We start from the raw sequence: 25,585 nt of genomic DNA on the forward strand, positions 1-25,585 counted from the left end.
CATGCACCTCAACTAGAGAGCCTGCGTGCCGCAAACTACGTGCCCTGGAGCCTGCGCACCACAACTAGAGAAGAGAAAACCCACAGACCACAACTAGAGAGAAGCCTATGAGCCGCAGCGAAAGATCCCGCATGCCTCAACGAAGATCCCGCATGCCGCAACTAAGACCCAACGCAGCCAAAAATAAATAAATAAATATTTTAAAAAAATACCTTCCCTTCATACAGCACCTTTCAGTTTACTAAACACTTTGGAGTGCATCATCTAATTTGGCCCTTATTCTAATCTTCTGTGGGTGGATGTTGAGTTTCGTCAACTTCTTTTCTGAATCTATTATGATTTGTCATATGGTTTTTCTCCTTTTTTTCTGTTAATGTGAAGAAATATATTGATTGGGTATTTACCGTTGAGCTAACTTTGTCTTACTGGGATAAACCTCACTTGGTCAGATATATTATTCTTTTTATATATTGCTGGAACAGATATGCTAATATTTTGTCAGATTGTTTTACATTTATGTTCATGAGGGATATTGGCCTATCCTTCTCTTTTCTTGAAATAGCTTTGATTTTGATATCAGAGTTACACCAACATCATCAAGTAAGTTGGGACTCGTTCCCTTCTCCTCTATTTTCTCTAAGACTTTGTGTAAGACTGGTGTTATTTATTCCTTACATATTTGATAGAATTCATCAGTGAAACCATTTGGCCTGGAGTTTCTTTGTGGGAAGGTTTTAAATTATGAATTCAATTTCTTTAAGTAAGTATGGTCTTTATATTTTCCATTTCTTTTTGTGTCAATTAAGGCAAACTGTGTTTTTCAATAAATTTGTCCATTCAAGTTATTGAATTTATTGCCATAAAGTTGTTGATAATATTCCTTTACTATCCTTTTTAATATCTGTACAATCTGTAGTGATATCGCACTTTTCATTCCTGATATTGGCTGTTGTGTTTTCTTTTTCTCTTGATGAGCCTTGCTAAGTTTTCTCAATTTTATCAATCCTTTCAAAGAACCAACTTCTGACTTTGTTAATTTTCTCTGTTGTTTTTCCTCACTGTTTCTATGAAACAATGAGATAAATGAATAAATTAATAAAATAAATAGAAGTGATGAATAGATTTTACTTCTATTATTCTGGATTTAATTTGCTCATCTTTTTCTGTTTTCTTAAGATAGAAACTTAGAACACTGATTTTAAATCTTTTCTGAAATCGGCATTTAAAACTATACATTTTTGGGCTTCCCTGGTGGTGCAGTGGTTGAGAGTCCGCCTGCCGATGCAGGAGACACGGGTTCATACCCCGGTCCGGGAAGATCCCACATGCCGCGGAGCGGCTGGGCCTGTGAGCCATGGCCACTGAGCCTGTGCGTCCGGAGCCTGTGCTCCGCAACGGGAGAGGCTACAGCAGTGAGAGGCCTGTGTACCGCAGAAAAAAAAAAAAAAACCTATACATTTTCATTAAGTACAACTTCAGCATGACCCCCCAATTTGTGATGTTATATTTTCATTACCATCCAGTTAAAAATGTTTTCTAGTTTCCCTTGCACTTTTTTTTTTTACATTTAGAAGTGCATTCTTTAATACCTAAATATTTGGGGATTTTAAGGATACTGCTATTTATTTTTAATTTAATTCCATTTTGGTCAAACTATTCTTAGTTTGCTGAGATTCTTTCTGACATGGATGAACGTTGAATTTGAATTGAATGAAAATCTGTAAGATATTAATCTTTTGAAATGTATTGAGACTTATTGTACATCCCAGTGTATGGTCTATTTTTTGAACATTGTGCAGTTCTTGGGTTCTATATTAATTAGGTCAAGTTGGTTAACAGATTTACATCTTTCAATTACTGAGAGAAGAGTGTTAAATCTCCAACTGTCATTGTATATTTTTCTATATCTCCCTTTAGCTCTGTCAGTTTTTTTTTTGTTTTTTTTTTTGCGGTATGCAGGCCTCTCACTCTTGTGGCCTCTCCCGTTGTGGAGCACAGGCTCCGGACGCGCAGGCTCAGCGGCCATGGCTCACGGGCCCAGCCGCTCCGCGGCATGTGGGATCTTCCTGGAGCGGGACATGAACCCGTGTCCCCTGCATCGGCAGGCAGACTCTCAACCACTGCGCCACCAGGGAAGCCCGCTCTGTCAGTTTTTGATTTACGTATCTTAAAGTGCTATTAATAGGTACATACTCTTTTGTGATTTTATATCACCTCTTGAATCGACACTTTATCATTATGAAATGTCCCTATTTGTCTTTGGAAATACTCCTGGTCTTGAAGCCTACTTAGTTCTGATAATACTACAGCCATGCAGCTTTCTTATGCTTGCTATTTACATGGTGTGTTTTCCCACTCCTTTATTTTCAAATTTTCTATGTCTTTACATTTAAACTATATTTCTTATAAGCAGCATATAGTTAGGTCTTGCTTTTTTTCCCCCCTAGCTTGATAAACTCTGCCTTTTAATTGAAAGGGTTGGTGTGGTTGTCTTTACCATATTGCCCTTTGTTTCCTATTTTTCACCTGCTTTTACCTCTGTTCATCTTCTGTCTTCTTTTGGGTTAATTGAGTGTTTTAGTATTTCATTTTATTTTCTCCATTGGCTTTTTAGCTGTGCCTTTTTGTATTAATTTCTAGTGGTTGCTCTAAGGTTTATAATATGCATCCTAAACCTGTTATAGTCTAATAAGAATAAATAAGATACCACTTCATATTTCACAATGTAATAACCTTATCACATCTTAATTCTATTTACCACCACAACCTCATCTTTGCCCTGTTGTTGTCACATATTTTATTTCTATATATATTACGAGCTTCACCTTACAATGGTGTTATTTTTGCACAGACCTACTAGAGAATGGACTTGAGGATATGGGGGGGGAAGGGTAAGCTGTGACAAAGCGAGAGAGTGGCATGGACATATATACACTACCAAACGTAAAATAGATAGCTAGTGGGAAGCAGCCTCATAGCACAGGGAGATCAGCTCGGTGCTTTGTGACCACCTAGAGGGGTGGGATAGGGAGGGTGGGAGGGAGGGAGACGCAAGAGGGAAGAGATATGGGAACATATGTGTATGTATAACTGATTCACTTTGTTATAAAGTAGAAACTAACACACCATTGTAAAGCAATTATACTCCAATAAAGATGTAAAAAAAAACAACAGTCATATGTCTTTTAAGAAAATTAATAGAAGCAAAAAAAATCTAGTATTTTATCTTTAGTCACATATTTACTATTACCAGTGCTTTTTGGTCCTTCCCACAGATAGAGCTTCCATCAGGTATCATTTTTCTTCAGCCTAAAGAGCTTTGTTCTGTACTACTTGTAGTGAAGGTCTGCTGATGACAAATTCTGTCTGCTTTAGTTTATCTGAAAATGTATTTATTTAACTCTTCTTTTTGAGGGATATTTTTGTTGGATATAGAATTCTGGCTTGACAGTAGTTTTCTTTCAGTGCATAAACTATGACATTCCATTATCTTCTGACTTCTCTTGTTTACAATGGGAAGTCAGCCACTATCATATTATCCCACTCTATGAATTGTGTCATTTTTTCTCTGGTTACTTTCAGGATTTCATTTTTATCCTTGGCTTTCAGTATTTTGACTGTGAGGGGACTACGTGTGGTTTTCTTTGTATTTATACTGCTTGGGGCTCACTGAGCTTTTGACAATACTATACGTTTTCCACCAAATTTAAGAAATTTTTGACCATTATTTCTTCAACTATTTTTCCCCCTCCTCTTTTTCCTTCTGGAATTCCAACTACTTACAAGTTACAGATACATATATGACATATTACCACAGGTCACTAAGGCTCTTTTTTTGTTTGTTTGTTTTTGTATTATTTTTTGATTTTTTGGTTGCATTGGGTCTTTGTTGCTGCACGCAGGCTTTCTCCAGTTGCGGCGAGCGGGGGCTACTCTTTGTTGTGGTGTGTGGGCTACTCTTCTCATTGTGGTGACTTCTCTTGTTGCAGAGCACAGGCTCTAGGTATGTGGGCTTCAGTAGTTGTGGCACACAGGCTCAGTAGTTGCAGCATGCAGGCCCTAGAGTGCTCGGGCTTCAGTAGTTGTGGCACGTGGGCTCTAGGGCGCCCACAGGCTCAGTAGTTGTGGCGCAGGGGCTTAGTTGCTCTGCGGCATGTGGGATCTTCCTGGAGCAGGGATCAAACCCATGTCCCCTGAATTGGCAGGCAGATTCTTAACCACTGCACCACCAGGGAAGTCCCTCTTTTTTTTTTAAATTTTATTTATTTATTTTTATACAACAGGTTCTTATTGGTTATCTATTTTATACATATTAGTGTATACATGTCAATCCCAATCTCTCAGTTCATCACCCCCCACCCCACCACCCCGCTTTCCCCCCTTGGTGTCCATATGTTTGTTCTCTATATCTGTGTCTTTTTTGTTTTTTAATCTTGTTTTTCTCTGTTCTTCAGATTGGATAATTTCAATGGATCCATCTTCACTTTCACTATTAGGCCCAGCCAATAAATTTTTCATTTCTGATATTTATTTTTCTACTGTTTCCATTTTTGGGGCTTAGATTCCCCACCCTTTTTTAAAAATTTTTATTTATTTATTTTTGGCTGTGTTGGGTCTCGGTTGCTGCTCACAGGCTTTCTCTAGTTGTGGCGAGCAGAGGCTACTCTTTGTTGTGGTGCGTGGGCTTCTCATTGCGGTGGCTTCTCTTGTCGTGGAGTGTGGGCTCTAGGCACGCGGTCTTCAGTAGTGGTGGCGCGCGGGCTCAGTAGTTGTGGCTCGCGGGCTCTGGAGCACAGGCACAGTAGTTGTGGCGCATGGGCTTAGTTGCTCCGTGGCACGTGGGATCTTCCCGGACCAGGGCTCAAACCCATGTCTCCTGCATTGGCAGGCAGAGTCTTAACCACTGTGCCACCAGGGAAGCCCTCCCCATCCTTTAAGTCAATATTTTCTTTTAGTCCATAAATATATTTTCAACAACAACTGCCTTAAAGTCATTGCCTGCTAATTCCAACACTGGGTTATCTCGCTGGTATCACTGTGCTCTCATTTGGATCTCTCTCCCTGAGCCATGATTAAGAAATTGACCCAAGGCAGAAAGCAAGGATAAACATGTGACTCATGTTGGGTGTTTTCCTTCCCTTAGGAATGGGGGAATGCCTAAACCAGTTGCCTCATATATTGTGTCCAGGATTACAGTTGTTCATAGTGGAATGGCAAGTCCAGCATGAACTGCTCCATCATGGCCAGACTATGTCTCCTATATCAAGGTCTTTAAAAGTTATACATAAAGTATGATACATTTAAAAATTCATTGCAGAAATGTGCTATTAAAAAAAACAAAACCGGGCCTCCCTGGTGGCGCAGTGGTTGAGAGTCCGCCTGCCGATGCAGGGGATACGGGTTCGTGCCCCGGTCTGGGAGGATCCCATATGCCGCGGAGCAGCTGGGCCCGTGAGCCATGGCCGCTGGGCCTGCGCATCCGGAGCCTGTGCTCCGCAACGGGAGAGGCCACAACAGTGAGAGGCCCGCATACCGCAAAAAGAAAAAAAAAAAAAAAAAACCAAAAAACTTTTGTAAAGGACAGAACCTTTTGTAATGTAAATATCTGCCCTGAATGGAGGCAATGGATTGGAAAAAATCTGAGGCCCTTTCTGCACAATGTATGAGAAAGATTTATCAGAAGCAATGTAGAAGTTTTTTGGAATAAAGGAGGTTATACCTTGCATGGGAGGAGCCAAGGAAAAACAGTACCTCCTTCTAAGGGAAATTGCCCTGCTCACAGCTTTGGCTGCTTGGAGAGTCATAGGATCTTATCCCTCCCTGATACAGCCTAGCATGAACAGGTAAGCTGGGGACAATCAGATTTCTTCTCCAAGGGTTTGAATCGGGACTACAGCGAGAACTGGTGGGTGGATGGAGACACTGATGGAGATCCTTGTGAGATAGAAGAGGCCAGAGTGGCCATGATGAGCTGAAAACACATTAAGTTATGAGGAAGCTGAAACCATAGAAAAGTTGGCTGCTTGGGAAATGAAAATAGGGAATGAAATATAGTTGCTAAGAAAATTACAGAGGCCATAAGAGATATAGAGAAAGTAATTAGTACCTATATCTGTTTCAGAACCAATAGTTTTCCAATTCTAATTCTAGGTATTTGTAATACCTACCCACAATCCCCCAGATACACACCTTCCCCTTCACCCTTTCCACCTTTTACTTGAGGTAACTTGAGTGAGCCTCTATTCTTTGCAACTTACAGAGCTTAGCTAAAACATATGTGCCTTAGTTTGCCAGGCTCATAAAAGGCAGGAGAGGTAGGATGGGCTCAGGCATTCCAGACGGAGGGAACAAAATCATTAACAAAGAGACAGAAGCCTGGAACCAAGTGTCTGTCCAGGGATTAGCAGATTTGTTTTATCCACTTATATTCCAATTTGTTCCAAAGCAAGATTTTGAGGCTGAATGTATGACACATGGAAAAAATAAGTTAATGAGAAAATGGATGTGAGGTTAGAATAGAAATAGGAAAATAAGCTTAACATCAGGAGTATGGATGTTAACAGAATTTGGTGCTTTGGCTAGAACAAAGGAGGCATGAGCTGCTTCTTCTGCAGGTCCAGAAGGAAAAGTTAGGGTTCAGAGTATTACAGTACATACGTTTCCCTCAGTCACTTATTTACTCATCAACTAATTCATTCATTTGTTAATCATCTACTAGGTACCAGATGCTAGAATGACAACTAAAGAAGAATAAAGATTGAGTTAGTCCCACTCCAAGGTTCTCACATCTAGGAAGTGAGATAAATGGAAGACATAAACACACCATACAAACCAGAATACAGCGACTCTATGAATAGGACAAAGTGTTGTGAGATACAAAGAAGCAAAACTAAAGTTTGATCAACAGCCATGTCCTTTGCACGTTTCTTCCATACAACTCTGTCTCAGCGACTGGGAAGACTGAACACTCCATAACAATTCCTAACTGGCAGAAAACAATTTCATATGGCTTGTTCACAGCTGGAGCCAGAGAACCAAAATTACTCTTCAGCATCAGCTTGCAGGTTGCAAAGCCCAGGGATAAGCACAAGACACCTTTGCCATTATTATTCAAGTACCTGGCATATACTGAGTACTAACAATGTGCTAGGCTCCATGGTAAACGGGGGAGGAGACCAAGTTCTGGCCTCAAATGCTCACAGCTGTTTTGTAATCTGATAATTGTGCATGACAAACCTCAGACCATAACTCTCAAAATAGCATGACTGTAGTCATAACAAAATGGAACAGCCATTGGCAAAATCTGTTTTCTAGTTATCACTTCCAGAAGGAATTCTGTAACACTACTAGGGGAAGAGCAGAGAAAACTCTCTCAACTTCCTATCACTAAGCCTCTAAATTATCATCATCTGCATCCATCCCTTCCTCCTTTCTCCTTTTCTGTTACAAAGTGTTTCACCTCTTGTCCACAGCTGATCCTCTCCCACCTCCTCAGACACTTGGCTCTAGTCTTCATTTATCTCCTTCATCTTCAACTTCCCTCTATCTATGCCAGGCAAATGCCTCCCCTCAGCATTTAACATATTCAAGTCTTAATTTCATCTCAAAAAAAAAAAAATCCTTGTCTACGTGGTCTTTACTACCTTCTTAGCTCAGTTTAGTCTGGCTTTTATCTCTAAAATTGTTCTTTCCAAGGTCCCGCAATGACTTACTAATTATTAAATTTAATGGTTGTATCTAGTTCTTACCTTCATTAGCAGATGCAATATGACTGACCATGTAACCTATAAACACTAGAAACTCCCTATAAACACCCTCCTCCCCAGAAGGACATTATTCTTCCTTGTAGTCTTCTAACCTCTCTGGGGTCAGTCCTTCTTATCCTACGTGTTGGACTCTTGTCCAAACTTTAAATCATGTTGTTCCTCCTAGAAATCTTCCCTGATTCCCCCAGAATCAGTGTTAGGATCTCCTCCCACATGCTTCCATTGCACCCAATGCTACTTCCTCAACCACATCCCATCATCCATTCAACCATCGTTCACTGAGGGCTTTGAACGTGATGGCCTCTGTGTTAGGAGCTGAGAATACAGATGTGAGCAAAAACATCCACAGGCCCTGCTCTCAAGGTGCTCACAATCTAATGGGAGAGACATACAATCATCCAATAATTACACAAACAAGTGAATAATTACACCCTGGGATGCATGCTGTGGAAGAAAGGATCAAGGGCAATGAGACTATGAATAGAGAAACTTAACTCTCTTTTCAGTAACAGGGCAGGGGGCATTAAGGCGGTTGTGAGCACTGACGCTGGGGCTGGAATCTTAAGAGTGAGTACATGTGTGAGGGAGGGAGGGCACGAAGAGTGTTCCAGAAAGAAGGGACAACACATAGAACAGACGTGCAGCAATAATTGGAAGAGTGTTAACAAGTTAAGGCTTAGAGACCCAAGCAGGCCTCAGCCCATACAGGCTCCTGAAGGGTTATCTAAAAATTTGGTCCCTCTCTTCAGAGCAGTAGGAAGTCACTGAAGGGTTCTGAGGGAGGGATGACATAATCAGATTGACAGCTTGAAGAAATCACTTGGTACAGTGTAGAGAATGGATTGGAAGGGACATGAGTGGGCGAGGGGAATACTGGTTACAAGGCTTTTACAGCCTTCCAGGTGAGAGATGATGGTAGGCAGGGCTAGCAGGGTGGCAGTGAATAGGAAAAAAGTGGTCTGATTTGAGAGATTTAGGAAGTAAAGGGGCACAGGATCATATCTAGGGCTTAAAGAAGGTAAGAGGATGAGGAAGGAAGAATGTGAGGGAGTGAGGATGACACGGAGGAGAAGGGTCACAAGCGCAGGGATCTTACTTTGCACAAAGCATCAACTTCCCTTAGATTCTGCTCACCTCCTCTTGTCCTTTCTTCTGTGGATCCCAGGACCAGTCATCAGACTCAAAATCTCTGCATCATCTAAGACTCTCTTCTGGCCTTGCACTGACTCCTGCCCACTTAACCCTACCCTACTCACACCTCATCAAGATCAATATTTCTAAAAGTACTGAAGGGCTTCTGAAGAGATCACAAAATGATCCAAAAATGCAAGCCTTTTCTTTGGCTCCTACAGGCAACTGAAGCAAAATGCCAGACTTTGATTTTTTTTTTAATGGTAACTGAGTTATAAAGGAGTACTAAAACTTGTTAGTCATAAACTAAAATTAGCCTTTAACTGGAGTTCACAGAAGACTCTAATTCAGTCCTCTACTAAGAAGTCTGCCTGCCAGGCAATGTTTGGCAATGATGCAAATCTCCTCTTGCATATACACATGCAGCCAGTTGGAATTCTTGAAATTTTCAAGAAGCACACTTTTTTATTGGGATATTAGCAGTGATGTTTTGAGCTGGTCATGGTTTATGCTGCCTGACATTCATGAATTTTAATTACAAATTATGATTCTTGGAGCTTCATCATGATCAATCTAATATGCCATGATTATTTGATTAACCCTCTGGAGTAGAGAGATACATGTCTCTAACCTTATTTCCTGCCATTTTCCTCCTCCCTTCCTTGCTGATCCAGAACATGTGTAAGCAAGCTCTCATCTCAGGAACTTTATACTTGCTATGTCCTCTGTCAGGAATTCCTCCCCCCAAGATATCACATAGCTAATTCCTTCATTTCCTTCAGATCTTTCTCAAATGTCACCTCCGTGAGGCCTCCCCTGACCACTATGTTTAAATCATAATCTTCTGGTTCCCTGAACTTCCTAGTCTATTTCCCTGCTTTATTTTTCTTTTTGACACCTATCACCACCTTATAAACTATATATTTTACTTATTTGTTTATTGACAATTTATCTCCAACTAAAAGATAAGCTCCATGAGAGCAGGGATTTGTGTTTGTTTTGTTGCTATATCACCAATACCTAGCACAGTACCTGGCATATAGTAGATGCTCAATAAATAATTGTCAAATGAGAATATTTATATCATCAGAATTTTTGTCCTCTTAATTTCCAACACCCAGATCTTAAGGCATGGGTACATGTGGTTCAAGTGTGAACCATTCATAGCCCTGCTACCAAAGCAGATATAAACATAAACCCAGAAAAGTATGCTTCTACAGTGACGTTTCCTTGTTATCACTCCCCACCAATCTTCTCATCCCAGGCTCAACCCTTTCTATCCTTCAAACTCACTCAGATCAAAATTTCCAAAGTACAATTGGAAGCATTCAGAATTCATATTCAACTCATTTTCAGAATTTAATATATTCCAGGCATTGTGCTAGGCTCAGGGGAATCAACAATGAATGAGACAGACCATCCTTGCCATCAGAGTTTATAGTCTAGTGAGGGTACCACCTTATCCTGCCTCTGGAAAGGTGACTTAATCTCTTATAGGAGAATATGATGGGCAAACTGAGATGTGACGTATGAACAGGAGATGGAGAGATTTGGGGCAGGGTGGCATGGAGCAGGTGGCAGCAGACTGAAAAGACTGTACCAGGCAGGCAGCGGAAACAGCAATTTCAAAGGCCTAGAGGAGAAAGACAGTGTGGATGTCACTTTCCAGGAAGTGAGGGCAGTTCAGGGTGTGCTGGGACTGGGAATCGTCACAGAGCAACGATGCGATATGAAGTAGGGTAGGTAGCAAAGGCTAGACCTGGCAAGGCCTTGTAGGCCATACTAAGCAAGTTGGACTTTTGGGACTTTATTCTGAGAGCAAGAGGGAGCCAATAAAAGGTTTGATCAGCGATACAAACAATGGAGTTTAAACGCTTCTCTGCCCCCTAACAAACCCAATCCTGACCTTCCCTCTCTACTGCGGGCATCCAAGTCATAGCTGCCCACTCCCTGAAGCTTTTATGCTGCTCCAACCTGCATGTCTCTCTCCCTCTCAGCCCCAGGGATCCTATCCTCCCTTATCTTTATATGCCTGTGTTCTGTCTCCCCAACTGAGTTCCCAGACGACAGGTACTTCTCAAGGCTCTCAAGGCAGTCCCACACCCAGCTCACCACTGACACAGACTGGGCCTCAATGAGACAAGAGGGTGATGAATACAACCCAGCACAACCCAGCTTGTGCTCACACTACACACACTGATATTTACCCCGTTCTAAAACAACCGTTCCCTCCAAGGGGCAGTGCTGATGTGTGCAAGGCCAGTGGACCTGGGTTTCTGCCTCCTGTCTGCTGTCACCTCTCTCTGTTCTCAGCTTACCTAGCCTCTAATGTCTCCCCTGATGGGCTGGAGAAACTGATTCCCAAGCTTGTTCAAACTGCTAGAAAAATCTAATCTGGAGTGACAGAAAGCAGATCAGTGGTTACCTGGGGCTGGGAGGTTGGGGAGAATGGACTAGAACGAGGTGCAAGGAAACTTTTGGGGGTAGAGGAAGCGTCCTACATCTTGATTGTGGTGGTATATAGGTTCGTCAAAACCTGTCAACATGTACAACTAAAATGGTCCATTTCATTGTATGTAAACCAGACCTCAGTAATGCTGAATTTAAAACAAACTGCATGTAAATTGAAAGTCGGTAGCCCCAAGCCCAGTACATGAGCTTCAAAACACAGTTCAACCCCGACATAAAACTAGGGCAAGGCCATACGGGAATAGCAGCTTCCCCATGGTTGCAGAGATCTAAGAATGATGGGTGCACCTGCTATGGAAGGCCAGGTGAAAGAAGCAAAGGAGCCAAGGCTAATAATACGGAGGAGGCCAGACCCAAATATGTAAAGTCACAAACAGCATGCATACAGATTTGGTCTCCAAACCTCAAAATACCTAGGCCTGAGATAGTGCTTATTTAAGAATAAGTAAGTAGAAGCCCTGCCTCACAAAGCAAGAAACTGCATATTAGTCCCAAGATGATAATTCATAAACGGTTTGGAAAAACTGATTCTGATTCTTGAAAAACTGATTCTTGTGGCTTCACCACAGAGAGCTCCTCGAGAGGCTGGGCCTTACCTCTCCTTCCAGGGTGAAGCTGGGTGGGTTAAGAGGGGTGACTCTTGGGTTTCCTGTGAGAAGAGATGACATCTGTCCAGGTGGCAACGAGGACAGTTTGGAGGGGCCAGTTTGGAGTGAGGCGTGTGTGAAAGGGGATGGGAAAGGGGTCTCTGCCCTCTTCTTCTTTGCCTGAACTCTCTCTCCTCACAAGTCTCATAACACAGAAGATCTGAACCATACTCCCACACACAATCTGCTCTGCGTCTCCGGTACAGTTCTCCTGTACTCTCCTGTGAGTTCCCAAAGGCCAGTGTCTCCACCTAGCCCAGCACTGAGCACTCAGCAAAGGGCAGGAGAAATTACTTATTTGCAACAAGACCGTGAGGACGATGAGGAACATATTGGTAGGAGTGGGGATGGGGGTTTAAGGAGGATGGGCCTGTCAGGCTGGGTCTGTGGAGTGAGGGAATGGAACGGTGAGAGGCGACAGGTGAAAGAGTGGTAGGAAACAATGGGTCGGGGGCAGTGTGGGAGAGGAGGCTAGGATTAGTGGGAGAGAGCAGGACAGGGTCAGAGGTCACTAGGAACACAGGCCAGGAATCACAGGGGAACAGAAGTCAACAGGGAAAGGAAGAGGAAGGGTCAGCAGCAGAGGTATGATCAGTGGTCATTGGCAGCGAAGGTCAGAGGTCGTCGGAATAGAGCAGGTCGAGGTGTGTGTTACCTGCCTACGAGGCGGTGGTTTGTGGGGCATCTTCGAAGAAGCAGGAAGCGCCTCAACACTTGGAGCGCCTACAAAACGCTCCCCCGCCTGAGGACAAGAAGTTTGTTCGTCCCCTCAATCATGCACAGGAAATCCGGATTCTCTTTCACTTCAATTCCCAGTCTCAGGGGCTCTTTGGGGACAACCCGACGTTGTGGGTCCCAGCGCCCTCGCAGAATAGAAACGGCTCCTCCCTGACGCCGTTAACCAGCAACTGACCGGCAGCCAAGGCGCAGGCGCCTCTGATGCCCCCTCCCTGCTCGAGGGGAAGGCGGGGCTGGGCGCTCGGGGAACCACCAGCTCCACTAAGCCCCGCCCCCTAAGGCCAAACGACCAGCCGCCGCGCCTTTCGGAACTCCCGCATGTGGGAGGGGCTAGTGAGCCCAGACACCGCCTCCTCATGAATAATGCAGGATCAGGCGGTGTCCCGGACCCGGAAGTGGAGTTGCAGAGTCACGGCAGTGGCTGAGCTGCTGACAGGAGGCGGCGGCGGAGGTGGAGGCGAGGCAAGACCTGCGGCTCTGCAGGGCCACGGTCGCTGTAGCGCTAGGCAAGCTGACGGAGCCACGCCGGCCTCAGCCCACCTGCAAACCTCCCGCCTCGTGCCCACCCTCCATCTGCCCGACTGGTCCGGGGCGGCCTAGTCTGCACCACCGACCCGGCTCCTGGGGCCGCCGCCCCGCGCGGTCCCGTCGGCGTCTCTGGCCGCGCCCGACCCCCGGCCGCCTAGCCCACCGGCACCATGATGGAGGAGATCGACCGGTTCCAGGTGCCCACCGCGCACTCGGAGATGCAGCCGCTGGTGAGGGGGCGGGCGGCGGGCATGCCAGGGCCGGGAGGGGACGCTGCCTGAGGGGGAGGGAGGGAGTCAAGCCTTGGGGACTGTGCGGAGGGGGCGCCTCGGATGGAGTAGAGAGCCGTGAAAACGCATCGCCGGGGGAGGGGGACTTGCAGGACTAGAAAACCGTGGGAGGATACGTGGGATGACAGCAGAGGGGCCTGTAAGGGCGGAGAGCACTGTCAGCGGAGGCAGGCCAACGGAGTTACGGGGAGCGCCGTCGGATGGAACCGAGCGGGGGCACAATGGTGCACACCGTTAGTGGAGGGAGGCCCATAGCGGAGAAAGGAAGGGAACTGTCTTGGGGCACCGACGGTGGCAGGCCCAGGGGACTGGGATGAGAGGTAGGGAGGCGTTTAGACCTAGAGGCCTGTGATGCTCAAAGCGGGGGAGGGGGCCAGGAGCAGGCTGTCTGAGGGACGGGAATAGGTTTGTAGAGGAGGAGGGGCCTCCTCTACAGTTCACTGGCTTTGGATGGGAACGCAGGGCCTGGGCAGAGGATGAGTGGGGACAGGGGATCCATGCAGGACCCGGGAATTCCGTTCTTCTCCGGAAGAGAGTGCAGTCAATCTAGGCTGGGGGTGCTGGAGCCGGGAAGGAAAGAGCTCGGTGGCGAGATGGAGAATCCGGAGCGCACATGAGAGAGCTGGGGAACCGGCAGGAGAGGGGGCGGGGCCGCACTGGAGCCGCCTGTGTCCACCGGTTCGGAAGAGCCCCCGGCATCCTAGGCCTATGTGCTTGGAGTCCTTGCTGGGCGCCGATCCTGCCGCCTGTCCGCGGTCCCGGAGTCAGGGAAGAATGATGTCATCGCTGCCGGCGCGGAGGGGATGGAAGGGGGAGGGCGATGCACGGAGGCCGGCCTAGGGGAGACCATACCCATTGGCCACCGTCCCGGGGCGTCTACCTGACTGGCTTGTACATCCGCCGGGCGAGAGACGCCGAGGCCTAGCGGCGGCGTCTTTCCAACTGGGAGAAGGAAAGGGAGAAGGGAGGGAGTGCCCGGCTCTGTTCGCTTTGCTTTTCCTTCTCCTTTCCCCCTTGGAGCCCAGGTGGGAGCTGGAAGGAGGCAAGGCAGGCCAGGAACCTGAAGGTGTGGATGCCCTATTCTATGAGCTCAGCTAGAGCTGAGCAGAGCTCTCCAGGTCTTGAAGCTCTGGGGCTCCCTAACCCTCTTCCCTCTGTGTTAGGCGGAGGTGAGGGACAGGTTCTGCCCTTGGGACCCCCGCCCCTGGCTGACAGATGTGCTTTGTGGCTTTCTGAGCAAGTAATCTATCCATTACAGTAGCCAAGACAGACCTTGGCAGGGACCCATGACCAACTCTAAGCCACACCTTTTGGGGGATGGTAGAGAGAATCATTAGAGGCCACCTAGCCAGAGATAAGTGTCTTTTTTCCCCTTTTGTGTCTACTTAGTTCTAGAAGCCCAAACAGAGAAGCTCTACAGAAGTGTAATATTAAACTGGGGAGAGAGATGCTGCTGGACTTTTTTCCTAGCCTGATGCCATCATTGGGTTATTTGAGGGCCAGAAAATCCTGGTTGAGAAGTCTGTCCCATGAGCTTGAAGAACTCTGGGCTGGGCTAAGAGAACGCTGCTTTCTGAATTATCTTTCCAGCCGACCTGGCTTGTCAAACTAGATTGCCCTTCCAGTTGTATGTATCTAATCAAGAATCAAAAGGGAGGGCAGATGAAGGAGAAGTTCCAAGTGAATGAGAAGAAAGCAATGAGTTGGTTCTTGCCTCGCATCTGGGCTTCCTAAGGAGGGAGGCAATAGCTGTCCATGGAGAGGGGAGAAGGAAGGGGTCACCAGGTTCTCTCAGTTGTCCCTGATGCCTCTGTTTTTGCCTGAAGTTTTCAATGATGGTTTGAGCGAGTAGTGTCCTCAGAAGACTGCTGGGCTGCTTCTGATCTGTGTGGCTCTGAAGTAGAAGTGCTTACAGCAAGGAGGCACTTATCAGAAAAGCTGTGACCACCTTCACACCCTTTTCTTGAAGGCTAAAAGAGCCATTCTCTGCAAGAGGATACTTTGTTGAGGTTGAATGAGAGCCTTATGGAAGTAGCAATACAGTCATCCACCATTTGGGGGTCATAGCCATTGCCCTGCAGATCTCTGCCTCTCCACCACTGTTCCCAGGTCAAACTCTAGAGGATCACCAGAACTCCTTAAATGCTCTTTGTATTGTTGAGACCAGCAGAATCTTGTGTGGAGATTCTGGGGCATAAGGAATCAAGTTGGCATACTGCAGAAGAGAAGGGCAAAGTGGCCCTTTAGGGGTGTTTGGGTAGACCTTAAAAACCAGGGTCTCAGACTCAGCTGTGACCTATTTCGTTTTTTGCCATTATTTATTAAGACCTCTAGGAAATCTCTCTTCTCTGGACTCAGTTTCCCAGTTATGAAATGAAGACAAACTATTTCTTTAAAGTTTAAACAATAGGGCTTCCCTGGTGGTGCAGTGGTTGAGAGTCCGCCTGCCGATGCAGGGCACAGGGGTTCGTGCCCCGGTCTGGGAAGATCCCACATGCCGCGGAGCGGCTGGGCCCATGAGCCATGGCCGCTGAGCCTGTGCGTCCGGAGCCTGTGCTCCGCAACGGGAGAGGCCACAACAGTGAGAGGCCCGCGTACCGCACAAAAAGAAACAAAAACAAAGTTTAAACAATAGCGCCTCACTCTTCCAAAGAATATCATAGTGACCTGATATAATTGATTCAGCAAATTCATTCACCAAATATTTATTGAGCACCAGCTCTGTTCCAGGTACTGTACTAGGTATTGGGGACACAGTGGTTAGCAACATAGACACAGACACAGCCCTGGCTCCTGGAGCTCTCAGTTCAGCAGAAGTTATTGTTCTTGCTCACCCCCTCAGTGTGAGTCCCTCTGAGGGCCGAGGCGGGGCTGTCTCCTTGAGCCCTAAGGGAAACAAGGCAATGCTTGTGTCAGTATCATTGCCCCTTTCTGGACCAAGCTGTACCGATAGTGGCCTGTCACATGGGCTTGATCATCAAATAACGCTCTCCCATCCATAGTGGTTGGAAGAATCCAGAGGCCATTCCTTACTTGGAGAGATGAATTCTAGGTGGAAAACATCTTTTTTAAAATTTACTTGAAAGAGAAACTTGCATTTGAAAAGGAGGCCTAGGGGGAGTGGCAGGAGCTAGGAGAGAAGGCGCAGCCAGCAGATCTGGGTGTTTCCAAGATGCTAATTTAAGCCTTAGCTCTCAGCTAGTGGGAGGAAGAGGAAGAGATCCCTGCTCTGTTGCTGCTGCTGTTGCCACAGATGCACGGAGCCTCCTGTCTGGGGTGAGAGTTTACCTGAGGGGAGCTGCCTCCCTACTTTCCTCATCACACCAATTATTTAATTGGCCCGGCTGCATCGCAGCAGCTGAACCAGGCCTGGGCCTATCCCTGAGAGCTCCCCAAGGTCTCTTTCTGTCTCCTTATGAAAGGAATGAGAGCTCCTCTGGGAGACCTAGTCCCTGGGTTCCACTCCTCCTGTGTCTATCTCCTACAATCCTGAGTGTTTCTGAGCACAGATTTTCGCAAAGACAGGGATAGGCGCACCTTGTATGTCAGTTCTATGGCCAAGCCACACACCTTACTGATCTAGGGAAGCTCCCAGCTGTCCAAGGCTCTCTGTTGAGCAATTGTGTTGAATTTGGGCTATTGTTTGTATGAGCAGCAGGGATAGGCTCTCTGGCCCTACTGTCTGTCTGCTGGGCTGGTTGGTACAGCCTCACAGTCTATGTCTTCTCTTTGGCTGTAATGGAGAGGAAGAGATTTGGTGGGGGCGGGGGGGGGGAAGAAGTACATATGGCACCAGACAGGGTCTCTGTGCTCTTGAGAGAAATACTAGTCTGGCCTCACTGAAACCCAGGTTATCTGTTAACTCAGTTGTATAGTTCACGAGCATATGCTCAGTTCCAGGTACTTTACAGATAAAGATAAGTGAGTTCTCTCCAGGGGGTGGCCAGGAGAAAGATGGGCTCAAATGGCTACAGGAAGGTTTTAGATACATGTTAGGAAAGAGTGGTGATCACTGTAGGGCATTCCTAGGACACCTTGCTTGGGAGAAGATGAGGAAAGCTGAGGTTCTGACCCTTTGACCACGTGAGCTTGGAAAGGAATTTCAGACTCCTCCTGACTCCTTGCACTCAGGGATGGGGATGGTCAGGACATTAATTTAGTGAGCGGGTCATAGCGGCTCCTGAAAGTGGCAGAGGGAACATTGTAAAGCTAGCAAGAAGCCACTATGGAAAATTGACCTACATCTATTCTGTGTTCTGGGAGCCTTAAGTCATCTCCTTGTAGTAAAATGACTCTTCAGTTTAAGGGTGGATTCTCCTAATGGTCCATGTAACTCATGACCCAGTAGCATTTCTCAGGTTCTAGGAAGAGGCACACCCTTCTCTCTCTTCCTATACTGCAAAGTGAGGATCAGGTTTGCTCAGGCCTCCAGCTCCTCCCTTATTGCTCATCTCCTCAGTCAACAAACACTAAGAACCTACTTTCTGCTAACTGTTGTGCTGAGCTCGATACCACAGCCTCTTGCTCCAGGGATGGATATACACAGTCAAGACAGGGTGATGGACACTGTAAGAAGTAAGAACCAGGCCCAGCAGTGCCAAAGGAAAACAGTAAGGCCTTTCATCAAGTAGTCAGGGAAGGCTTCACACAGGAGACATTGCTGAACTGGCTCTTAGAAGAGAACTAGAAACTTGGCAGACCAATAAGAGGAGGTGAGGACAAGAGTTCCAGGCAAAGGGCATAGAGGCAGAATCGAAAGGGTGCATTTGAATGAATAAAGCGTTATAGTTAAGGAAATAACATGATCAAATTTGAGTTTAGGACTGTCATTCCAGGAGTGGTTGAGAGATTGGAAAAGGTGAGATTGGAGGTTGGAAAACTAATATGAAGGTGGGTATAATAATAATCTAGGCAAGAGATGACAAAGGCCTACACTAAAGCAGAAAGAGAGAGGGGACATAGGTACAGAGACTAACAAAGTGGAATAGGCAGGATGTGGTACCTGTTTGGAGGTGGGGTGGAGAGGTAGGGAGTCCAGAATGACTCCCAGGTTTCTGGCGTGTATATCTGGATGGCAAGAGGTACCATCACCACCCCAGGAAATGTGAGGGGGTCTGTATACCTCTTGGCTTCAGAGACTGCTTATATGGGAGAAGGCTGCTGTTTTCCTTTGCTCTGCTTCTGAAGCCGCAGCCTTGGGGTTATTGAAAAACCAAATAGCAGAGTGACACTAGCCCCACAGCCTCAAAAGGATACTAAGTGTGCTCATCTGCCAGTGAATACTTTTCCTCTGTAACCTGCTTTGATGAATGCAAGTGAATTGGTGGCAGTGAGGAGCCATGGTAAGTTGTCCCGCCCCCCCACCGCCCTGCAGCACTTTGATAAAGGAAAAATAAAATCCTTTGTTGGCTGAGAGAGTGTTTCTGTTGCAGTTTCTGGCCTTGCTTTTACCATCATTCTGGTCAAACCTATGGTTTTCTGGCTGATTGGTTGAGCTGGGCCCTTTCACTGATTTCTTCTAGAATGGGTATATGAGTTACTGCTTCACTTGCAAGAGTCAGAATGGAAAAGGACATGTACCTCCCTTCTCTGAGACCAGCCTGGAAAGCTGCACTTGGTGTAGAAACAGCACCCAGGGTGCTATCTTCCAGGCAAGGTGTGCCCAAGGAGCAGACTTCTGGGTTGAGATTGCTCAGGGGTGACCTGGCTTCTCAGACGCCCCAAGTGTAGCCTCTGCAGGGAGGCACATGGTACCAGGAGGCTACCTGACTCCATGTCTGCTGGGAGTCAAGCTGAGTCATTTCCAACCCCCAACTGCCTGCTGCCCTTGACTGACTATAGCTCAGAGTGAACAGAGATGGAAAACAGAGCCTTTCTCACTTGAACCTGATGGGCTTCAGGGACCCTTCACCCTCCTTGTGAGGGCAGATGGAGCCTTGTGTCTGGAAAGGGGGCATGGGAGACTCAGCTTCCTGGCTTAGCTGCTTCATGCTTTCCAGCAGACCCTGGGAGAACTGGTGCAGGGAACCCCAGAGGAGGCAGGAAGCGCAGAATCAGGCTCAGGGCAGCTACCCAGAGGTGCTGGTTGAAGGAAACAAGAGGCGTGGCTCAGCAGGCTCGCAAGTCATTGTTTCCTTAGGAGACTCTGGTGGGAATCTGGCCATCTGGGTGGAGAAAGGAAGGCAGGAAGGGGGCAGAGCTGGAGCCAGCTGTGGATCTGGCTCCGCTCTGGAGTTCAGAAATTGACACATGACCCATCAGCCTCGCTGTGGGGCAGCCGAGTGAACTCCTGGGCTCTAGGGAGTGGGGAGGTTGTCTAGGAAGAGGGCCCAGAGGGTCTGGGCTGGAGAACGGGTAGATGGGGGCTAGTAGGAGATCCCTCTAGATTTTACATTCTTAGGAGCTAGTTCAAGCAAATATGTACTTGAATTTGTTGTTGTTATTCAGAGATGTCAAACTGAGGATCAGATGGTTGTGTTTCTTGAGGGTGAATTTTAAGTTTCTGTGATGATGATGATGTATGTGAGTGTGTACACAAGTAAGAGAGGACTAATGGCCATAAAGAATGTTCTCTGAATGACCATTCTAGCCCTGGGAAGTATTAAGTATGACAAGAAGCCACACCCAGGCAGAAATGAGCCCAGCCACTGTGGTTCCTGTCCTGGTTTTGCCTGTTTTCATCACCAGACTCTTGGCTGTCATAACGGAAGTCCACCCCATCTATCTATTTATAATAATACCTGAAGGGGTACTTTAACTAAGTTTTAGCGAATTAACTGCACCCAAACTATGGAGTGAGAACCATATATATATTTTACTATGTAGTTAACTTAAACATGTACAAGTTATAAATGATTTATAGTTCCCATATTAATTCCCAATTTTATCCTTATAGAGGAATTAGTGAAGCTCTCAGTCAAGCATGGCTCAGACCAGCATTTCCTATAGTATATTCTTAGGAATATTGGTCCTTTGAGATACTCTATGGGGGGAAAAAGTACCTATAGACAAATTCCTTTGGGAAACCCTATAACTCCATTCTATCACAATGTTTACTAGCATTTTAATGACTCTGAGAAGCCCTGCAATAAAGAAATTTTCCAGCTTTGTTTAATCTAGTGCTTCTCAAACTTACAGAACTATGGAACCTTTTTTCATGTTACATCTATTAACGTCTTACAGAACCATTGTGTTTCATGGAATACTCTTTGGGAAACCCTGACTTAGAAATTAGTCTCTCTTCTGATCGGGTCTAGATTTCTATTCTTCCCAGCTCTTTTGAGACTATTTTATAAGTCACGCCATTTTGCCCTATGCTAGTTTCTAATGGGATGTTGCTGCTTTGTGTCAGGGTCTGAACTTGTTGCCATCAGTAGGAAGTTCTTAGTGAACTTTGGCAGATGCAGAAGCAAATATTTTTGCTTCTGACCAAATGAGGTCAGGTGCTTCATTTTTCTCAAGACAATGCTGAGGGGGATTTACTTCCCAAGCCCCTCTACTAAACACTGCTTTGGTGAAATCAGCATTTTCACCATTAACTTTTCTTTTTTTTTTTTTTTGACAGCTTCATTGAGATGTAATTCATATACTGTACACCTTACCCATTTTGTATTTTACTTTTAATCCTGGTGTGGCTGCTTCATGCCTCAGTTCTATTCACCCCTTATGCCAATGCCCATTGATCAGTAATGGCTGCCTGGAGCATGTGTTAAGGTAGATCCTGAGGCTGAGTCCTGGTTCAATGAGAAACAGTGACATGGTTATGTTTCCATGTCTGCCATAGTCTTCAGTGGGGGGAACATCAGTTCTAGGCTTCTGCTTGCCATCCTTGAAGCCCTGAATCATCATAGTTATCCTAGGCAAAGAACACAGGAAAAGAGGTCTCTTGGAGATGTAAGCCAGCTTAGCAGTCTGTTTCACTGAGGTTTGGAGTCTTAGGATATGGTTCTTTAAGAAATGAATGGAGGGGGCCTCCCTGGTGGCGCAGTGGTTGAGAGTCCGCCTGCCGATGCAGGGGATACGGGTTCGTGCCCCGGTCTGGGAGGATCCCATATGCCGCGGAGCGGCTGGGCCCGTGAGCCATGGCCACTGGGCCTGCGCATCCGGAGCCTGTGCTCCGCAACGGGAGAGGCCACAACAGTGAGAGGCCCGCATACCGCAAAAAGAAAAAAAAAAAAAAAAAAAAAGAAAAAAAAAGAAATGAATGGAGAAAACTGAACTTTCCTCCCCTGATTTTCAGTGTGGGTTTTTGAAGTATTGACTTGATATAAAGTAAATAATCCTTTGGAAACAGGCCATGTAAGAGGGAAGAACCTTGACTCTGCTGAGCAGGTAAGAGGGGAAAAGAGGCAGATTCAGAAAGAGATCTCATAAATATCTCATAAGGCATTGGCCATGCTTAAGATGAAACTATAAGCCCTTGGCTAAAGGAGCAAGAAGAAGGAGTAGGCTATAAGAGGAGATCCTTAAGCCAGCAGTTCCTGGCGAGGAAAAGGCCCTACCGTGGGCTATACAGCCTTAGCACTCTTTTTCCCACGCTAAGCGCTTTGCTTTTTCCTTCCACCATTTTCCTGGAGTCTGGTTTCCAAATCCCTAGTCATCCTGGCTGCTCTAGTGGGTACTTTTGAGTTTCTCACCCCCGGAAGTAGACACAGCCCTCTCCATGTGATCTGACCAGTACAGATTATGGTGGGGCTGCCACTATCCAAAATATTGATATTGTACATACATTATCGTCAGTCGAGGTTTCATGATCATATTTAGTAGCTGTACATATTGTTATATTGAACTCAGGACACATATGAAATAAGATAGCCCTTTGCCTTAGCAATGTAGAATCAAAGCAAGAACCTGGAGTGACATCTTGGTCTAGGCTGGCTGCTAATACAGGTAAGAGTCCACTGGGGCTAGAGAGGTGATGGTTTCATATTTAGTGGAAACTCTACCACATGTGTGTAATGTGACTCTTATTCTCAGAGATGTAGCTGGCTGAATTCAGCAATGTGGAATTTAAATAGGAATCAGGCTAAGGCTGTGTGAGTGGGTAGACTATGGCAGACCTTCAAAGAGAGCTAGTGCTTATGTGGACAGATGCTTAATGGAAGTCTACTATGTGACACAGACACCAGACAAGCTAGTGTGCTATTAGGCTACGTTAATAGAAATTTGGAGTTCAGGTCCTAGGAGGTGATAGTCCTACTCTGCCCTGGTCAGTGCCATCTAAAGTCCTGCATTTTGTGCTGATGTCATTATTCAAAAGATGGAGGGACTAGAATGATGAAAGAGTCAAAACCATGTCCTGTGAGAATAGTTGGAAGAACTGAGGCTATTCAGCCTGCAAAAACAAAACAAAACAAAATAAAAACAACAGCAGTCTTAGAAAAAGCATTTTAAGGTTTTCAAATGCCTAAAGGACTGGAGTTAAGAAAGGAAAGATGGTTAGACTTCATGTTATCTGTGGCTTCACAGGGAGGAACCAGGGCAGTTAGGTGGGAGTGTGGACGTGCTTCTACCTTTGGACTCCATTGCCTCTCGTTTCCTGTGGTAGCAATTCCTAAACTGGGCCAAAGGCCAGGCACCTAGAAGACACATTGCTCTTTGCAAAATGCCACAGTCTTTGTAAAGCAGGAGCTAGGAACAACATTCTAGCAATAAACATGGCTCTGTTAAGTATGTGCAATATAAACATGCCCTAAAAAATTCATTGTGGGGGCTTCCCTGGTGGCGCAGTGGTTGAGAGTCCGCCTGCCAATGCAGGGGACACGGGTTCGTGCCCTGGTCTGGGAAGATCCCACATGCCGCGGAGCGGCTGGGCCCGTGAGCCATGGCCACTGAGCCTGCGCGTCCAGAGCCTGCGCTCTGCAGTGGGAGAGGCCACAACAGTGAGAGGCCCGCGTACCGCAAAAAAAAAAAATTCATTGTGGAACTTAGTATGAGCAACACTTTCCTAGTTTTCTGTTAGTATGTGTTTGCTAATCTTTCCTATTTTTCAAGGCCAATCACAAAAATGCCCCATTCTTCATGCATCCTTTCTTTTCCTTCACTAAGGTGTGAACTCTCCATTCTACCTGTCCTGTGGCCTTAATACATTGTCTCTGTGTGAAGTTTATGGATGCAGTTGTCTTATCCTTATCTTAAATTTCTTTCTAAGGTAGATGCAAAGATGTTTCCAAAGCACCTGAACTCCACCATGTGCAATAGATTGGGAAAATAATTTTTGCCTATTTTACAGATATGCAAGCAGAATTCCACAAAGATAAATAGGCTTGGCCATTGCCCAGCTGGAGGTTGGCATGGCCTAGACTAGAACCCAGGTATCCTGATTCCCAAGCCCATGATATTTCCCTCACCATCTGGGACTTAATTTCAGTTCTTCTGCATCAATTTAAATTTCTCCACTGGCTTTTGAGGCATCTACACTAGGTTTTTGCCCTTCCAGGTGGCCATGCGTTCTACCATTCATGCCAACTTTCTTCCTGGTAGGTCCAGCCAGGCCCTTCACCTCTCCTCACCTATTGGCATCTTGAGACCTCCTCTTAAATATTCTCTCCCCTCTTCTTCTCTGCCTATTCCACTCCTACACATTCTTCAAAGGTCCATATAAACACCCCTTCTCCAGGAAGCCTTCTCTGACTATTCTAGTGAGTTCTCAACCAAGCCCCAAAGCCTCTATAACCTGTGGCATATAACTTGATACATATGATATCCTGATTTGGAGTGTCCACGTTGATGTGTTGTGTTGTAAGCCTCATCACCCCAACTCCTCTTTTAACTCCTTGGCAGATAGCTTCTGCTCCCAAAGCTCACAGTCTGACAAAGAAGAAACTTGCTCTCATGAAACAGAACTACAGAAGACTACAGCTGCATCCTTTAAAAATGAGAAAAAGAGTGGGGAGGAGGTGATTCTAAAGAGGGGAGCAGGAGAGACCCAGAGGGGGATGACTAGGCCGGAGTTCGTTAGCAGAGTAGAAGGTACATGTGGGGAATTGTGGGAGAGTCAGGGGGATACATGGATTGGGGCACTCATTTATTACTCAAAAAATATCTTTTGAGCATCTGATATATGCAAGACACTATACCAGACACAAGGAATAATATGATAAATAAAGCAAACATGGTCCCTACCTTTATGAACTGGCAATCCAATGGGAAAGAAAGATACTAAACAAGCACACAAACAAAATTACAATGACAAACTATGACAAGTGACAGAAAAGACATGAGAGAGAACAATAAAGCCTCGCATCTTAGATTGGGGATGTCAGGCAGGGCTCCTATGAGAAAGTGATGTTTGAGCTCAGACCACAGGATGAGAAAGGGCTTGAGTGCCCTGACAAGGAGGGACTTGCTCCTTGCTCCCAGAAGTGGGGTGGGGGCTCCCAGCTGAGTTTGCAGTCTGAGTCCCTTACAAACTGGCCTTTCTCCATCCTCTCCCTTTGCACCATAAGGTCAGCTTTCAGGAGAGAAAGACACAGGAGAGCATGGGAGAGCCAATCCAGCTGCTCTCCTGTTGGTAATAGCACAGCTGATGATTGTGCTGCCCACTTTGTTGTGAGGCTGGAAAAGCTGTTAATAGAGTTGTGATGTGTAATATTTAGTGAGCAAAAAACTTAGCTCTGCTGATGAAGAACTCCTACCTGGATCTTCCACCACTGGATGACTTGCACACATCCTCCTGGAGATGAAAAAATATATATATCTGGAGCTTAGAGGGAGGCAAGAGTGCCACCCTGGATGTCCTGTTCTTTGTGTGGCAGACATGGGGTTCACGTTCTCCTTACCACAAAAACCAAATGCTACAAGCTATTCTGTCCAGGAGCAGGCCTACTTCTGGTGGGAAAGCCAGCAGTCACATTGGCATGTAAATTGCAGCAGCTGGTGAGAGGGGCCTCCATTGGGCCTCCTGCAAATCCCAGAGGGGTTCCCTGAGGGTTTCAGCTTCCAGAAAGTCCTCTTTGCTCTCAGCGGGCCTGCTGCTTCCAGCCCTGGCTCAGAGGAGATCATAAGCTTAGAGAAA

General features: G+C 46.0%; 2 protein-coding genes across 8 annotated transcripts in view; one reads left to right on the forward strand and one right to left on the reverse strand.

Annotated features, from left to right (window-relative positions):
- DNAI1 (dynein axonemal intermediate chain 1) overlaps positions 1 to 13,070 on the reverse strand; it is a 63,890-nt gene extending 50,820 nt beyond the window's left edge. For both annotated transcript variants that reach the window (XM_082621653.1, XM_082621652.1), the window contains exon 1: positions 12,669 to 13,070. In XM_082621653.1, coding sequence (XP_082477779.1) covers positions 12,669 to 12,698 — 30 coding nt within the window. In that variant the 5' untranslated portion in view covers positions 12,699 to 13,070. The remainder of the gene's footprint in view (positions 1 to 12,668) is intronic.
- An 84-nt stretch (positions 13,071 to 13,154) lies between these two features.
- The window catches only part of FAM219A (family with sequence similarity 219 member A), a 55,180-nt gene continuing 42,749 nt past the window's right edge, over positions 13,155 to 25,585 (forward strand). For 4 of the 6 annotated variants that reach the window (XM_082621674.1, XM_082621675.1, XM_082621677.1 and 1 more), the window contains exon 1: positions 13,155 to 13,509. In XM_082621674.1, the coding sequence (XP_082477800.1) occupies positions 13,450 to 13,509 (60 nt within the window). In that variant the 5' untranslated portion in view covers positions 13,155 to 13,449. The remainder of the gene's footprint in view (positions 13,510 to 25,585) is intronic. The other 2 variants (XM_082621676.1, XM_082621679.1) reach the window with 1 other exon arrangement.

Source organism: Mesoplodon mirus, assembly GCF_964341445.2.
Source record: "Mesoplodon mirus genome assembly, chromosome: 1".
NCBI classification, from domain to species: domain Eukaryota; kingdom Metazoa; phylum Chordata; class Mammalia; order Artiodactyla; family Ziphiidae; genus Mesoplodon; species Mesoplodon mirus.